Source organism: Nerophis ophidion, linkage group LG01 (assembly GCF_033978795.1).
Source record: "Nerophis ophidion isolate RoL-2023_Sa linkage group LG01, RoL_Noph_v1.0, whole genome shotgun sequence".
NCBI classification, from domain to species: domain Eukaryota; kingdom Metazoa; phylum Chordata; class Actinopteri; order Syngnathiformes; family Syngnathidae; genus Nerophis; species Nerophis ophidion.
The window spans coordinates 53,591,779-53,610,026 of record NC_084611.1 but is presented as its reverse complement, the minus strand read 5'-3'; the positions used below and the strand labels follow the sequence as shown (position 1 = coordinate 53,610,026).

Below are 18,248 nucleotides of genomic sequence, written 5' to 3'. Positions count from 1 at the left end.
CCAAACCCCACCCACTTCATTTTTATTTTATTTTCGAATTTATTAGCCTGTGGAAAAAGTTAACGTTGATATTTACCTCAGAAAGCTGCAAATAAAAAAGAGGCAATCATTTTTTTAATTACATTTTATTTAATATACCACTGAAGTTTTTTTGTTTGTTTTTTGAAAGTTGATTTTGCACTATTACGTTATATAAGCTCTGCCTGTTACATGGGAGGAAGCCCGAGTACCCGGAGGGAAACCACACAGTCACGGGGAGAACATGTAAACTCCACACAGAAAGATCCCGAGCCCGGGATTGAACCCAGGATTACTCAGGACCTTCGTATTGTGAGGCAGATGCACTAACCCCTGGCCCACCATGCTGCCCTATTTAAGCCTTGCTTGTTCAATATTCATTGCAAAACTTGTTTGGGTCCCTATTAAAAGGTTAATTTGTTCAACCTTGGCCCGCAGCTTTGTTCAGTTTTAAATTTTGGCCCACTCTGTATTTCAGTTTGACACCCCTTCCCTACAGGTAGCTCCATCCCTTCAGGAATGATTCCAAATACGGAAATTAAAGGGTTTGGATCTATTTGAATTGTTAAGACAGTAGAGATTGCTTCAAGGATAGATTTCCAATACCCCTTTAGCTTCGGACAAAGCCAAAACATGTATATTAGTGTTGCGTTATTTAATCCACATCTATCACATAATGGGTTAATTTGGGGAAATATTTTAGCTAATTTTGCTTTTGAGAAATGCAACCGGTCTATCACTTTAAATTGGACCAGTGAGTGTCGTGCGCACATTGAGGATGAGTGAACCCTTTTCTCAATTTTTGCCCAGGTTACGTCATCTATTGATGTTTGGAGGTCTTGTTCCCATGCTGTTCTAATTCTTAGCATGGAAGTGCATTCTAACCCTGAGAGTCAATGAAGTATATGTGAGATTGCCTTTTTCTTTGTTGGATTTAAAAACATAATTTCATCTGTGGTCGATTTAGAGGGTTTATTAGGGAACTGAGGAAGAACTGTTTTAACATAATCCCTTATCTGGAAATATTTGAATAAATGGGTACTGGGTAGATGAAATTTCTCGGACAATTCCATAAAATAGGTGAATATATTGTCTATAAAAAGATCATTGAAACATTTCAAACTTCTTTGATGCCACATATTAAAAGCTGTGTCAATTGTTGAGGGTGTAAAGCAGTGATTTGATGCTACTGGGCTGAAAAGACTCATTCCTTGCAGGTTGAAATGTTTTCTAAATTGACAATATATTTTGAGCGAGTGACTTACTACAGGATTGATGTTAATTGTCTTCACTGATAGAGGCAAAGCTGCACCCATGAGGGCTGCTGAGGAAGCAGAACCACAGGAATGTGTCTCCAGCTTCACTCATGTAGGACTTTCCTGATGTAGGTGGTAATATGTCCAATAGGACATGCAATACAAGTTGGCGGCCCAGTAGTACATACAGAAATTTGGAAAGGCCATACCTCCATCATATTTTGGTCTTTGTAAAAACTCCTTCCGCAGACGTGGTTATTTGACATTCCTAATATAAGATGAGATTATTGAGTCTAATTTTTTGAAAAATGTACCAGGGTTATACACAGACAAGCATTGGAATAAATACAGATATTTTGGAAGCACAGTCATCTTAATTGCATTGACTCTGCCTATAAGTGAAATGAACAGGGGAGTCCAATTAGCCAGATCTTGCTTGGTTTGTGTAAACAACTTTCCAAAGTTTTGTCTGAAAAGGTCTTTAAACTTCTTTGTAATAGTAATTCCGAGGCAATTAAAACTGTCTGTAGTGATCTTAAAGGGCAACCTAATGTTTTCCAATATTGAGATGTCCATATTCAAAGACAGTAGCTCACTTTTATGGAAATTCAATTTATAACCGGATATTTCACTAAACCATTGTAACAGGCTGAGAATTAATGGAGTTTATGAGTTTGAACATCAAATATATTGTCTTTGTCAACTGAATATGGGTTGAAAAAGATTTGCAAATCATTGTATTCTGTTTATATTTACATCTAACACAATTTCCCAACTCAAATGGAAACAGGTTTTGTTGTATAAATTGGGTTAGTTATTGGTTATAATTTACAAAGAGCAATCTCATTGCCGTCATTCTTAGACTTGGCCATGTTGCATGTTTATGTGGGAATGGCATACTGTAAGGACCTGGCCTACCTCTTGTAATTGTACCAAAAGAGGGAAGCGTGCATGAATAAGCGTGCTTACACTCGAAACATGCCGTGCTTAAGATGTCAAGTACGCTCTGCCTTGTGTGACTCCATCTTTGGAATGGTTTTTGCACACACGTGGGAGAAAAATGGGAATTCAAACCCAGATCTCCAGATTATGAGGCTGACATGCAACTATTATCCAAATATGTGTAATGTCCGTTTATAATAATAACGTATTGTAATATCGGCTGTACAATTGATGTATGAAAATGTAGTGCAAGTTCAGCCCAGTGCACTAAACAATGAGGCGTGGTAAACATCCAATGTCGTGCAAAGTTTAAGCCCCCGTGATATACAGTCTGGAATATTCATACGGCACGAAAACACAAATCCATTATAATGGCAATAAATAATAAACAAGGGCAGGATGAGGCAGGAGAGAGTGCTGAGTAGTATTGTTCCTTAATTAAACCATCAAATTATAATTATGTCTTGTTGCTCGGCGACTTGGGCTACAAAGTCGCTTTGTGACCCTCAAGAATTACTTTCAAAGGAGTTACAGTTTCTCGGTACTTACAGCTTTCTAACTGCATAATGCAGGTCTGGACATCCATCGGGAAGTTTTTTAGATCCATGGGGCATGACAGGGTTAATGTTAGTCTGAAAGCAAATACAGAAGAGCACAAAGTGAGAAGAAAGTGAAGCACAGTCACCAGCTGTAAAATCATACATGTAGGTATGACCTTTTTATTGTGACTACAGTCATAATTACAAAAGTTTACTACATACGCTTGTAAAGAAAATAATGTCATGGTTGTCTTTAGTTTCCAATCATTTCTATAACTCTTTTTTTTGTGATATCGTGATTGGAGTACATACTTGTTGGTCACGAAAAAACATTCATGAAGTTGGGTTCTGTCATGAATTTATTATGGGTCTACTGAAAATGTGACCAAATCAAAAGTATACATACAGCAATGTTAATATTTGCTTACATGTCCCTTGGCAAGTTTCACTGCAATAAGGGGCTTTTGGTAGCCATTCACAAGCTTCTGGCAAGCTTATGATTGAATTTTCGACCACTCCTCTTGACAAAATTGGTGCAGTTCCGCTAAATTTGTTGGTTTTCTGACAAGGACTTGTTTCTTCAGCATTGTCCACACGTTTAAGTCAGGACTTTGGGAAGGCCATTCTAAAAACTTCATTCTTGTCAAGGCGTGGACAATGGTGTGGTTTGTTTTCCCGTGGTGCAAATCGACTAGACCGGACATGGCGTGAAGGTATTGACATCTTTTAATGAATCACTCAAAAAGTACCAAACAAAAGGCGCGCACAAGGCGGAGTCAAAAACAACTTAGGACATGAAACATGAACTAAAAAAATTGTTGGAAACTCAAGACAGCCATGACATTATGTTCTTCACAAGGGGCTTAGATCTTCTCACTAAAAGCAGATAAGAGCTAAAAATGCAAACTATGCAATGGAATTGATCCCTATACGTTATCAAAAACCTTGACTTTGTGTATGTGCTGAAAGCTTCATTTATGATTGCTTTCTTTTGGTAAAAAGCTTAACTCATTTATGTTTTGCTCACACTCTTTTTCTTTTAGAGTCGCTGAGTTGGTGGTTTACTGAAAACTCGTAGCAAAAATGTGTTTTAAGAACTCCGAAACAAGAAAAAAAACAAATAATATCAAGATAATATTTAAATGGGAAATACTTAACGTTAAACGTGTATCAAACAAACCTTTAACAAAGTGATCTGGACTAGACTAGACCTTCCTTTTAATTGTCATTCAAATTTGAATTTTACAGTACGGATAAAAACGAAATTTTGTTGCATTAGCTCATGGTAGTGCAGGATAAAAAAGCAATAAGGTGCAGATATAAATAAATGGCTAACTGTACAGATAAATCTATTGCACTTTTGCATATGCATCCACGTTTATGGATGAATGTTGTATTCATACTTGCCAACCTTGAGACCTCCGAATTCGGGAGATGGGGGGTTGAACCAGGGGGGGGGGGGGGGGGTTGTCATTCTTGTTTGGTGTGGGTTCACACTGTGGCTCATATTTGTAACAGTGTTAAAGTTGTTTATACGGCCACCCTCAGTGTAACCTGTGTGGCTGTTGACCAAGTATGACTTGCATTCACTTGTGTGTGTGAAAAGCCGTAGATATTATGTGACTGGGCCGGCACGCAAAGGTTGTGCCTTTAAGGTTTATTGGCGCTCTGTACTTCTTCCTTTGTCCGTGTACACAGCAGGCGTTTTAAAAAGTCATAAATTTGAATTTTTGAAACCGACACCGAGAATTTCCGATATTACATTTTAAAGCATTTATCGGCCGATAATATCGGACATCTCAAATAAATAGTTCTATTTCAGTTTAAAATTGTATTTTTCAGATGAAGACGTGGATCAAAATTGTGCGTAGTGCAGAATAAATACAAAAAACTGAATGGTCACGGAAATAACTTAAAAACTGACCACTCTAACCTATATTCTTGTTGAGTTTTAACATTTACCTGCCTTCTCTTTTATGGTGATGTCTGTTTTCTTTAGTTCATTAGTCCCCTGCGAGGCACACCTTCAACCAATTTCTACCTAGGAGTATTTAAGCTTGTCTTGTAATTCTACCTTGCCTCCCGTTCCTGCATACTGGGCTCACCTACTTGATCAGGTCCTAACAATTCTTTTTGAATAGTGGATTTTGCAAAAATTCTAATTTTTCTCTATGTTGACAGACATAATATTGATAATTACACAGAAAAAAATGGGATAACTGTCAAGAGCTGCAGGAGCCTCATTGAGAGTAACAGAAAAAACATCATTGCAGTAATTGCTTCAAAAAGTAGAACAACAAACATATTATGGGATTACTGTCATCTGTGTTTTTTGGTGTGGAAAAACTCAGTGTGCTTATTAATAAGGGTGTTGATAGTTTTTGTTTGACCATTTATTCATTATTTATAGTGCAATCATTTAGTGCATAATATGTATTGTTCATTTTCAGTTTTTCACTAAAATTGCACTGTTACTGGCCAGGTCTCCCTTGGAAAAGAAATCTTTGATCTCAATGGGATTTTACCTGGTTGAATAAAGGCTAAATAAAAATAATTAAATAAGTTACTGTGTGGAAACAATATGTGCTGCAACCACATTTTCCTATTGTGGAATAAATAGGCCATTTTTTGTCCCAGACACATTTTTTGTTTGTTTAAAAAAACAAGTTATCTTGCACCACGGTTCAAAACCCATGTCTAATTTCTATTTGTGCATGTTTTGTATTTTTCTCTGCATAATTAGTTACCAGTTATTAAGTGATTCCTGTGGATTTCCGGCAACGTGCATGCATAAGGTGCTTTGAAACTCACCTGATAGAATATAAAACATTTCCATTCTTAAAAATTCGGAGCAACTTGTTGTCCGTTGTAACCCCGTGGAAATGTGCCCCCTTCTCGTTGGCGAAAAAAAGATCTGGCTTCCAAATTGAGTCCAACATTGAAGGGTCCAGGTCCAAAGAGTCATCTGGATACTCTGCGTAGGCAAGCCTTGGATCGTTCCATTGCTGACGAAGGAAGATATTCACCCGGTAGTCCTAAAATGCACAAGAAAGTATTTGTAGAGATGAATCCACATCACTTGGCCTTGTTTTATTGAAAGAAATGACCACTATAATATCCAAGTAAATCTAATATGAACATATTTAAAACAGCTGTGATTTGTAATTTACTTATTTTTTTGGATTAAAAGACACTTAAAATACATTTTGATTAAATGGTAGCATCTATCTGGGTGTAGGTCTAGTACGGAGAAAAAACACTTCCAGTAAGATTTCATTAAAAAAAAATAAAAAATGACATTGAAGAAAGTTGCATTGGCATTGAAACAGGTTTTGGCTAAAAAAATATATTAACATTAAAAAAAAAACAATATTTTTGGTGGATATTTTTATGTATCGTGACATTTTTTTGATGCAAGTATTAATATATTCGTACAGTTTTGTTTGTGTGTGTGTGGAGGGGGTGTGGCCCGTGCGCCTGCAGCAAAGCGTGGTGTGCCAGGACCGGCTTCAAAATCAGAGACAGGAGAAGTCGGAGCAAGAGCGAGAGGAAAACACAATTGCTGAAAAGCCACAAAAAGTTAAACTGTATTTGAAAGAATAAAGCCTAATAGTGAATCTGAACTGGACTCTCATGTCGATGTTTGGTGGTCCCAAGAGCCCACTGGAGGGCAACCTCCACAGTGTGTTTCACAGGTGTTTATTTTCGACTTTGCCTTGTTCACATTTGCTTCTCTTTTGTACGGTTTCGATCCAATTTTTTTCAGTTTCGCTTCTTTATTTTACAACTTCAAATTAAAGGCATCAGTTAGACATGGAGGGCTTGTGCCTGTGTGCGTATTGAGATTATGTTATGTCTGTTACGAAAACTTCATATTGACACAGAATTTATGTAACTTAATTTTTAGCGTTTGAAATTGAATTTTTTTTTTTACATCAAATTATGCAGACAATTTAATTTCCCAAAAATTGTTAGCATAATGTGGTTGAAAATTCAATTGTTTAAAATTCAGTATATAAAAATTCAGTCGTAAGAGTGTGTAAAAATTCAGTGCTGAAAAATTCAGTATTGACAAATTAGCTGCCTCAAAATTCAATGATTTAAAATTCAGTGTATAAAAACAATGTGTAAAAATTAAATGCTGAAAAATTCTGCATTGAAAAATTAGCTGCTTCAAAATTCATTGATTTAAACTTCAGAGTATAAAAATTCAGTCGTAAAAATAGTAGGGGTGCAACGGTACGTGTATTTGTGTTGAACCGTTTAGGTACGGGGGTTTCGGTCCGGTTTGGAGGTGTATCGAACGAGTTTGTAAGCTAAAGTCTTAAACTGCTCAGCTTTCTGCCTCTGTCTGAGCACCCAACATTGTCCTACCCACACAACCATCTTATTGGTTACATACAAAGCTAATCAGCAGTGCGTATTCAGAACGATGTAACAGCCAATCAGCAGTGCATGTTGTCAATGCTTCAGCGTCGAAAATATATGTGTTTAGCAGCGGACATCGTACTCTCCCCAAATTATAAAAAACACTTCCCAGTCACAACTACTTCTAGCATCACTATGAGCCCGTTGACCTTCTAGAAACTTAAACTGCAGCTCAGCTCGCTCGCAGTTCTGGGTTGAGGTGAAGGCTAATTAGCTTTTAGCGTAACGTTAGCTCATTTTTCTGTGTGTGCGTGTGTGTGTGTGTGTGTGTGTTGGGGCAGCAAAGCTGTCTGTCTGTCTGTTATTTCACATGAACTAACATGAATGTCATGGTGTTAAGGGATGAATAGTCTCATCTTTTGCTATTGTACTATTTTTTTCAGCTATAGTTATATTAATCATTAGTCATGTAGCAGACTAGTTTTGAATGGCAGGGTCCCTGCTATCACATGTTGACAAAAATATAATATTTACATAATAAAAGTCAACTACAAGCTTCCCAAATGCTGTAATAAATTATGCATGATGAATTGACTTGAAACTGTTTAATGTTGCACTTTTTATATGTAGAAGAAAGGTTTTGTCATTTTATTTAATCAAACAAACAACTTAAGGCAGTTTAATGTGGATTAACGTGGGCATTATTATTATAGGGTTCTCAATGTTAAAAGGATAAAGCCATTGTTTACAAAGTTGGTAAAAAAATAACCCAAAAATTAATATTTTGTTGTTTTCTTACTGTACCGAAAATGAACCGAACTGTGACCTCTAAACCGAGGTACGTACCGAACCGAAATGTTTGTGAAAAAAAACAGTGTAAAAATTCACTGCTGAAAAATTCTGCATTGAAAAATTAGCTGCTTCAAAATTCAATGATTTAAAATTCAGTATATAAAAATTCAGTCGTAAAAACAGTGTGTAAAAATTCAGTGCTGAAAAATTCTGCATTGAAAAATTAGCTGCTTCAAAATTCAATGATTTCAAATTCAGTATATGAAAATTCAGTCGTAAAAACAGTGTGTAAAATTCAGTGCTGAAAAATTCAGTCCTGAAAAATTAGCTGCTTCAAAATTCAATGATTTAAAATTCAGTAAATAAAAATTCAGTCATTAAAAACAGTGTGTAAAAATTCAGTGCTGAAAAATTCTGCATTGAAAAATTAGCTGCTTCAAAATTCAATGATTTAAAATTCAGTATATAAAAATTCAGTCGTAAAAACAGTGTAAAAATTCAGTGCTAAAAAATTGGTATTGAAAACTGAGCTGCTTCAAAAAGCAAGACTCATCCATCCATCCATCCATTTCCTACCGCTTATTCCCTTTGAGGCCGCGGGGGGCGCTGGTGCCTATCTCAGCTACAATCGGGCGGAAGACGGGCTACACCCTGGACAAGTCGCCACCTCATCGCAGGGCCAACACAGATAGACAGACAACATTCACACTCACATTCACACACTAGGGCGAGGCAATGGATCCTGAATTAAAACCAGCCATTGAGGTGTCAAGTTTGATGTCACGTGACACAGGTCTTACAAAACCGCATAAAAAAGGCTGTTAACCGAGGTAACTGGGCATAATTCAAGATAATAAAACTTGGATATGTTATGATATATAAGATATGCCACCCGAACGTGTTTCGGGCACGTCTGACCAGTAGGATACCACGGGGAAGACCCAGGACATGTTGGGAAGACTATGTCTCCCAGCTGGCCTGGGAACGCCTTGGGATCCCCCGGGAGGAGCTGGATGAAGTGGTTGGGGAAAGGGAAGTCTGGGGTTCCCAGCTTAGGCTGCTGCCCCGCGACCCGACCTCGGATAAGCGGAAGAAGATGGATGGATGTTCAAAACTATAGAAATGATTCCAATGGTTCGAATCGGCACTTTTAAATGGCTGCTTCATGCAGACAGGGCACAAACAGAGTGGGCGGGGCTTGTTTTCACAACAAAGTTCTACAGATATATCGAAAAAAATGGATGTTTTCTACCCTTGTGTGATTATGTTTAGCCGTGTTTGTTGTCATTTTTGCTGCTGTTTCTCGATTATAAAAGACGTGGATCAAAGAGGCCTGGGAGGTAAAGGAGCAACTATATTCTCAATATTCAGTGTTTTAATGTTTATAGTTAATATTGTAAATCCCACATTATTTAATGTACATTCTGACAGTCATCCATCCATCCAATTTCTACAACCTATCCCTTTTCTGGGATCACTGGTGGTGCCGGAGCCTATCTCAGCTATAATCGGGCGGAAGGCGCTGTACACCCTGGACAAGTCGCCACCTCACCACAGGGCCAACACAGATAGACAGACAACATTCACACACTAGGGCTAATTTAGTGTTGCCAAACAACCTATCCCCAGGTGCATGTCTTTGGAGGCGGGAGGAAGCCGGAGTACCCGGAGAGAACCCTCGCGGCCACGGGGAGAACATGCAAACTCCACACAGAAAGATCCCGAGCGCAGGATCGAACCCAGGACCTTCGTTTTGTGAGGCAGACTCACTAATCCCTCTGCAACGTTCATATATTCTCAATATTCAGTGTTTTAATGTTTATAGTTAATATTGTAAGTCTCACATTATTTCATGTACATTCTGACAGTCATATAATTCGGTAAAAAAAAAAGTTAATTCTCTTTTTTGAGATGATCTACCGTATTTCCTTGAATTGCCGCCGGGTATATAGTATGCGCCTGCCTAGAATTACTACCGGGTCAAACTTGTTTCACAAAATAATTACCTCATGCTTAGCATTACCGCCAGCTCAGGATCAACGCCGTGTCAAAGTTGTTTCGCAATATATTATTTTTATTAGCGCATGTCTAGAATTTCCACCGGGTCAAACTCATCACGTCACGAGTGACACTTCACCTGTCATCATTTTCAAAATGGAAGCGGCTGATTTCAATAATTTAAAATCGCATAAAGGGAACAATATTAAGAGTTATTCAGTAGGATTTAAGGTCCAGGCTATTGAATATGCTAAAAAGAACAGTAAGCAGTTATGTTTTATTAATATACCGTAGCTGCATGTGTCAAATATGAGTCATTAAATGACTCCCGCCTCCTGGTGGTAGAGGGCGCTAGTGATCCTCCTTGCGACAACTCGGCTGCAGAAGAAGTGACAACAAGCAGCAAGAGTGAGCAGCAATCGTTTATTTTTTCCTCTCGCTTGCACTTGTAACATGGAGGATTACATATCTAAAATAAAACAGTTTTCTAAACTGGACTTTCAATCGAAGCAAGAGGTAATAAAGGAAGATCTCCATCGAGACAGAGACTTTTAAAACTGAAGAAAGATAAGGAAGACTTCTATAAACAAGTTATCGATGCTTTTGATCTGAAAGAGCTGCGCATGGACTTCATTTATAAGTAAAAGTAAGACCATAATAACGTTTTTTTTATTAAATGTGCTTTTTATGATGGTATCATTACATTACAGTCAAATGTATAAGCGCAGGCCTAAATTTACCGCATGCCTTTGGTAAGCACCGGAGTGAAAAGAGGTTTTAAAATAATTAGCGCATCCTTGCCTTTACCGCATGCCTTTGGTAAACGCCAGAGTGAGAAGAGGTTTTAAATTCATCAGCGCCCCGGCGGCAATTCAAAGAAATACGGTATTTAGATTTACCGTGAATAGAGAAGCAACTGTGACAAAAACAAGTGGAAAATAAAAATCTGTAAAACACAAACAACAAAATATGGATATTTGCATTAAAAATGTTACGGCTCAAACTCCTGCCGCCACACATTCCTCTGTGCACTCCTCTGGATACACCTACAGGCGTTCCGCGGCTGCACCTGACGCTGATGAGGACTCCCCGCCCTTCTTAAGCCAGCGCGTCCTGCGTTCCAGTGACTGAACGTAGCTATTAGTTTCAGTACAGTAAGCCTACACGTCTCTAGCTCCTTTTCCATGTGCATTCGCACTCTGTTTCCCCTCCTCTTTGCTCGTCGTGTCATGTCCTGTGTCGTCGTCCCGCAGTTCCCCTCTGTTTTCCGGCTTTGAGCTGTGTGTCTCATCACCCCGGATTAGGATAGGACAGGACAGGTCTATATTGTCATTGCACAAGTACAACGGCGTGACAGCTGTACTACTTTACATGTTGTTTTAATTGACAACTGACTGTAGACTTTAAAACTACAGTTTCATACTTTTTGTTATATTCTATTCCTGGTTCTATACAAAACATGCCTGTTCCTTGGAGGAAGTCATGTAACAGAGTTTAGCTGGCTGTAAATCCCAATATAGGACACCGGGTCACATTGGGTGTAACAGTACACATACAGTATTTACAAATAATTATAAAGTACTCAGCCAGACTTTGAAGCGGCGACTCAAGCCGCTCACTGGGCCTCGACGACCTCGTTGTTTGAGAATGAATGCGAAACGGTAGGCAAAAGATTTACCAAAAGGTAAATCACATCAAATATTCACTATTTGCTCCCTTACATGCCATTTGTGTCAGTAATCTCGACCCGAGTGAACCAAATGCTACAGGAATGCTAACAGGCTAACGCCCAATGTGTTGCGTTTGTGTTGTTGCCGCAAAATAAACACTGACATTTATTATTTATACATTATAATATAGAGCTGAAATGGACCATAAGAATTCTCATGAATTCTTTATCTACTGAGGGTATGTTTCCCTGACTGTTGGACACTGAAGACACAAGCCTAACTTTTCATGTAAAATTTGGTACACTTTTTTTTTTTTTTTTTAATGAAACATTTGGCATGGAAAAGATAAAGAAAAAAAAAAAAGATTATTAAATAATGGTTGGGACAGTTAAAAAGTGTCGTATGTAATGTGGTCACAAATGGTAATTCAATCACGATCAACATTTTGTAGTCCCCTCCCACTCTCCATGACTGAGGAGACTGATGGTTTATTAAGTAATCATTAGGAATGTCCGATAGCAAGTTTGCCGTCAGATGTAAAAATCTTCTCCGTGTGTAATCATCTCCATCTTTCAAAGGCATCCCCGATACAAATCCCTGTTTTGTTCTTATTCCTTTGTCATAAATAAGTTGAGAATCATAATGACGCCTTTTTAGATTTACTAAGGTGTGATATGTTTAGTAACTTAACCGGTGGCAGTAGCTCGGCGACGGTGGCGATGCGTAACTGACATCCTGGATGTGACACACTTACTTACATTCTAATTGGTCAAATGGCGGAGGGCGGGGCATCGAAATGAAAACTAACAAGATTTCGGGGCTGTAAATCTGATTTGGAAATGAGCATATCCCGGCTGAACTACCATTATTCAGTGATAGAGGTATTTGAAAAGAGCATGATTTATTCATGCCTTTTGACATTTCAGGGCCATTTAATGACTTGACAGGAAATTATTACGTATGGCACCTTTAAAGTATATCAATAACATAATTTCAAACAAGTAAATTCCCAAACAAAATGAAAATAGAAGAAGTTGTACCGATTAATAAGACTGGAGAAAAACACAAGTTAATTGATTGAAACTTTTATTAGTAGATTGCACGGTACAGTACATATTCCGTACAATTGACCACTGAAAGGTAACACCTGAAGAAGTTTTTCAACTTGTTTAAGTCGGGGTCCACGTTAATCAATTCATGGCAAACTGTACGACTTCGTTTTGTTCAAAAGAGACCATACAGACGCTAATACCAATACCATAATACATTTACAAATTAAAAGAGATTGTTTGAGAAAAACAGACTATCCTTGAATCTAAGTAAAACTCAATGCGACTTGGTAACAGTAGAAGAGAAACACCAATAGAAATAGACAGAAGAAATTGAAAGAGTGAAATACATCACATTTTTAGGTGTAAAAATAGATCAAATGAATTGTAAATCTCATATAGAAAATATACAACACAGGGTAGCAAGAAATGTGTCAACGAATAAAACAAAATATGTTCTGTTCAAAGAAATCAGTCCATATTCACTACTGCTAGCGAGTGTTACCATATCTGAGTTACTGTTTAGAAATATGGGGAAATTTAAAATATGCTTCATTCACCAGCCGTGTAGCAAAAGAGGTGATTTAGAATAACAACATTGGCTATCGAGAACATTCAAATTATTTTCTGTATTGAATCAAAGATAGATCAAATTCAATGATGTGGCTGCATTTGCAAACAGCCAGACTTATGCACCAAGCAAACTACAACCTGCTACCCAAGAACGTACACACCATTTTTCTCAACAAGACGGAAACGGAGACGCACTTTTTTTCCATGCTCTTCAGATATTGCGTAAAGTGGGATCCAAACACTGGTTGCAAAACCTAATACACTAAATACCTAAAATACAAAAAATTGAATAGCTCTGATGTACATTATTTACAAGACAATTAAGTTGCACAATAAGTCACGGTAGTTATGGTAGAAGTGACTTATTGTGCAACTTAATTGTCTTGTAATTAATGTACATCAGAGCTATTCAATTTCTTGTATTTTTGGTATTTAGTGTATTAGATTCTGCAACTAGTGTTTGGATCCCACTGTACGTAATATCTGGAGAGCATGGAAAAAAGCATTTCACTGTGATAAACTTCGAACCTTTGAGAAAATTGTAACTAAAAAATGTGTATGCACATACGACACTTAATCATATCACTATGTGGAATAAAGGGATGGAATGGATTACGCAAATACGTCAAATGAAGTACCGTATTTTCCGCACTATAAGGCGCGCCTGAAAACTTCCAATTTTCTCAAAAGCTGACAGTGCGCCTTATACTCCGGCGCGCCTTATATATGGGCCAATATTGAGCCACAACCGGTCTCGCAACTACGGTAAGCAGCCGCTGACTTCATTTTACCCCGTAGAAAAAGTAACGCGCGGTGCATTTGGTGGTAGCGGGGGTGTATATTTTAGCGTCCTGGTAGAGTTAGATTCTGGGTATTTGTTCTGTTGTGTTACGGTGTGGATGTTCTCCAGAAATGTGTTTGTCATTCTTGTTTGGTGCGGGTTCACGGTGTGGCGCATATTTGTAAGTGTTAAAGTTGTTTATACGGCCACCCTCAGTGTGACCTGTATGGCTGTTGACCAAGTATGCATTGCATTCACCTGTGTGTGTGTGAAAGCCGCATATATCATGTGATTGGGCCGGCACGCTTTTTGTACGGCGGACAAGCAGACGTGACGACGTGTTGTAGAACAGGGGTCACCAAGGCGGTGCCCGCGGGCACCAGGTTGCCCGCAAGGACCAGATGAGTCGCCCGCTGGCCTGTTCTAAAAATAGCTCAAATGGCAGTACTTACCAGTAAGCTGCCTCTATTTTTTAAATTTTATTTATTTAGTAGCAAGCTGGTGTCGCTTTGCTTGACATTTTTAGAATTTGAAAATCCAAGAAAATATTTTAAAGATTTGGTCTTCACTTGTTTCAATAAATTCTTTTTTTTTTTTTTACTTTGCTTCTTATAACTTTCAGAAAGACAATTTTAGAGAAAAAATCCAACCTTAAAAATGATTTTAGGATTTTTAAACACATACACCTTTTAAATTCCTTCCTCTTCTTTCCTGACAAATTAAATCAATGTTCAAGTATTTTATTTTTTATTGTAAAGAATAATAAATACATTTTAATGTAATTCTTCATTTTAGCTTGTGTTTTTTCGACAAAGAATATTTGTGAAATATTTCTTCAAACTTATGATTAAAATTCCCCCCAAATATTCTGGCAAATCTACAAAATCTGTAAAATCAAATTTAAATCTTATTTCAATGTCTTGAATTTCTTTTTAAAATTTTTGTTCTGGTAAATATAGAAGAAATAATGATTTGTCTTTGTTAGAAATATACTTTGGTCCAATTTGTTATATATTCTGACAAGGGGCAGATTGTATTTTAACCTATTTAAAACATGTCATCAAAATTCTAAAATTAATCTTAATCAGGAAAAATTACTAATGATGTTCCATAAATTTTTTTTTTTTTTCAAAAAGATTCAAATTAGCTGGTTTTTCTCATTATTGTTTGTTGAATTTTGAATTTTAAAGAGTTGAAATTGAAGATAAACTATGTTTCAAAATGTTATTTTAATTTTTTGTGTTTTCTCCTCTTTTAAACCGTTCAATTAAGGGTTTTTTTCCTCATTTATTCTCTACAAAAAACCCTCCGTAAAAGGAAAAAAAATGTACGATGGAATGACAGACAGAAATATCTTTTTTTTAATATATATAGATTTATTTATTAAAGGTGAATTGAGCAAATTGGCTATTTCTGGCAATTTATTTAAGTGTGTATAAAACTGGTAGTCCTTCGCATTAATCAGTACCCAAGAAGTAGCCCTTGGTTTCAAAAAGGTTTGTGACCCCTGTTGTAGAGAATGCTAAAGGCAATGCCTTTAAGGCACGCCCCTAATATTGTTGTTCAGGTGGAAATCGGGAGAAATTCGGAAGAATCATTGCCCCGGGAGATTTTCAGGAGGGGCACTGGACTTCGGGAGTCTCACCGCCACTGTATAATACCGGCGGGCCAGCTGTAATCTTAATTTGATATTGCCTCAAGGGCCAAATGAAATTACATAGCAGGCCAAATTTGACCCGCAGGCCAGAATTTACACCCATGATCTAATGGATGCATACATAACCCCAGCCTCAACTGTAGCGTCTATTCTATGCACCTTATAATGTGGTGTGCCTTATATATGAACAAAGTTTTAAAAAAGGGCGTTTGTTGAAAGTGCGCCTTATAATCTGGTGCGCTTTATAGTGCGGAAAATGCGGTACTAGTATGATCCAATTTAAGAAACTGTTCAAACTCAGCGTTTATAAAAGACCATTTAAAAAATCCTGATAAAGATATTAAACCCTATTAAAAAAAACACAATTTTATTTCATTATTTGAAAAACAATTTACTTAACTATTTATCGAGAACTATTTATTATTTTCGATTTAATTTGTGTAAAAATTAAAGTGAATTATATTTACATAGCGCTTTTCTCTAATGACTCAAAGCGATTTACATAGTGAAACCCATTGTCTAAGTTACATTTTTAAAACAGTATGGGTGGCACTGGGAGCAAGTGCCCAAGGGCACAACAGCTGTGATTCGGATGGCAGAAGCGGGGATCGAACATAGAACCCTCAGGTTGCTGGCACGGCCGCTCTATCAACCGAGCTACGCTGCCCCAAATTGAGAAGAACAAATATAATATTAATCGCAATGAAATTGAAAAGGGGTGACATTAAATAAGGTCTGCTTCTTCCTACCCCTAACTGGAAATATCGATCACATTGTAAAGTTATGCATGTTTGAAATAAAACAACCACATCGCTTTGTATCGTATTGCTTTTATTTATTTTTTTACTTACACTTTAGTAAGATAAATGACCTAATATTGTTTATTTACATGGAATCAATGTAGAAGTATACAGCCTGTAATAGCGTGATCTATATAAACCACCCTGAACTATGAAATGTCGTGGAAACACAAACCAACTAAACATTCCTGAACTTTTGGTGCAAAAGGGCGTATTGTGACGGTTATAGTTGCAGCATGTACATGTGTGATTGATCTCTGGTCCTCAAAAGGGGAGAAAAAAACAATGCAACCTTAAATCACAAGTGCATGGCTAAAATATATTCACCTTGTAGTTGTTTTAGACTATCCTGCACCGAGGTCAAACGCTGTAGTTTGTCCCTTTGTGCTGCTGTCACACACGGACCCAGAATGGATTAGGAGGGATTGAGTTTGCAAATGAAAAAAAGGAAAAAAAAAAAGGGTAACGGCAATACATCTGTTTAACATGGATGGCGTGTGCAGACTACAGTGAACAAACCTGGCTTTAAGCCCTCTTTGTGTGTTTGCATGTAATTTTCACAAAGTGTGTGTGTGTGTGTGTGTGTGAGAAAGAGAAAGAGAGAGAGAGAGAGAGAGAGAGAGAGAGAGAGACACACACACACACACACACATACACACACACACACACACACACACACACACACACACACACACACACACACACACATACACAGGGGGACTTAAATGATGTATTCAAAATTAAATTTAATTATCTGACCTCCACATTTTTGTTTCCACTTTCAGGGATAAAATATGAAACTACAGATTAAAAGGTTGAAATGCACGTGGTCACAAATATCATACAAAAGGTTCTGTAATAGACAATAAACACTGACTTTATTTGATGTATTGTCTCAAAACCACAACCTGCTTACTATAAAATGAAATAAAAAGTAGATCAAGCTAGAAAAAGAGGAAAAACTATTTGTTACAATATGTTTAATTTGTTAAACCAGGGTCCCCAAACTACAGCCTGTAGGGCACGTCCAAAATCCGTTCCGCGGGAAGTCCAAAGTTGAAAAAAAAAAAAAAAGGATAAAAAAGTTTTTATTTTTTTAAAAATCTTTTTTTTTTAATCCATTTTCTACCGCTTGTTACTCTCGGTTTTTCCTGGCCGCTAAGCAAATCCTATTGACTAAAAATGCATTTTCCCATCAATAACGTGACATCGTGCTCTGAATACTGTACACAAACACACACACAGACATACATACACAAACAACCATACATATATACACAAACGTACATACATACATATATACACATACACACATATATACACGTACGTACTTGCATATATACACACACATATGCACATTCGTAGATACACACATATATACACATACGTACATACATTCATATATACACATACGTACCTACACGCACATATATACACATTCGTACATACATACACGTACGTACATACATACATATATACACATACGTACATACACACATATTAACACATACGTACAAACATAAATACCATAAATACTGCATATACACATACATAATTACATACATACACACATATATACACGTACGTACATGCATCCATCCATTTCCTACCGCTTATTCCCTTTTGGGGTCGTGGGGGGCACTGGCGCCTATCTCAGCTACAATCGGGCGGAAGGCGGGGTACACCCTGGCAAGTCGCCATCTCATCGCAGCGCTAACACAGATAGACAGACAACATTCACACTCCCATTCACACACTAGGGCCAATTTAGTGTTGCCAATCAAACTATCCCCAGGTGCATGTCT

General features: G+C 37.4%; 1 protein-coding gene across 4 annotated transcripts in view; it reads right to left on the bottom strand.

The window, feature by feature from the left end:
* glra3 (glycine receptor, alpha 3) overlaps positions 1-18,248 on the bottom strand; it is a 140,134-nt gene that overhangs the window by 73,773 nt on the left and 48,113 nt on the right. For all 4 annotated transcript variants that reach the window (XM_061907253.1, XM_061907264.1, XM_061907259.1 and 1 more), the window contains exons 4-5: positions 5,567-5,790; positions 2,766-2,848 (exon numbers count right to left, since the gene is read on the bottom strand). In XM_061907253.1, the coding sequence (XP_061763237.1) occupies positions 2,766-2,848; positions 5,567-5,790 (307 nt within the window). The remainder of the gene's footprint in view (positions 1-2,765; positions 2,849-5,566; positions 5,791-18,248) is intronic.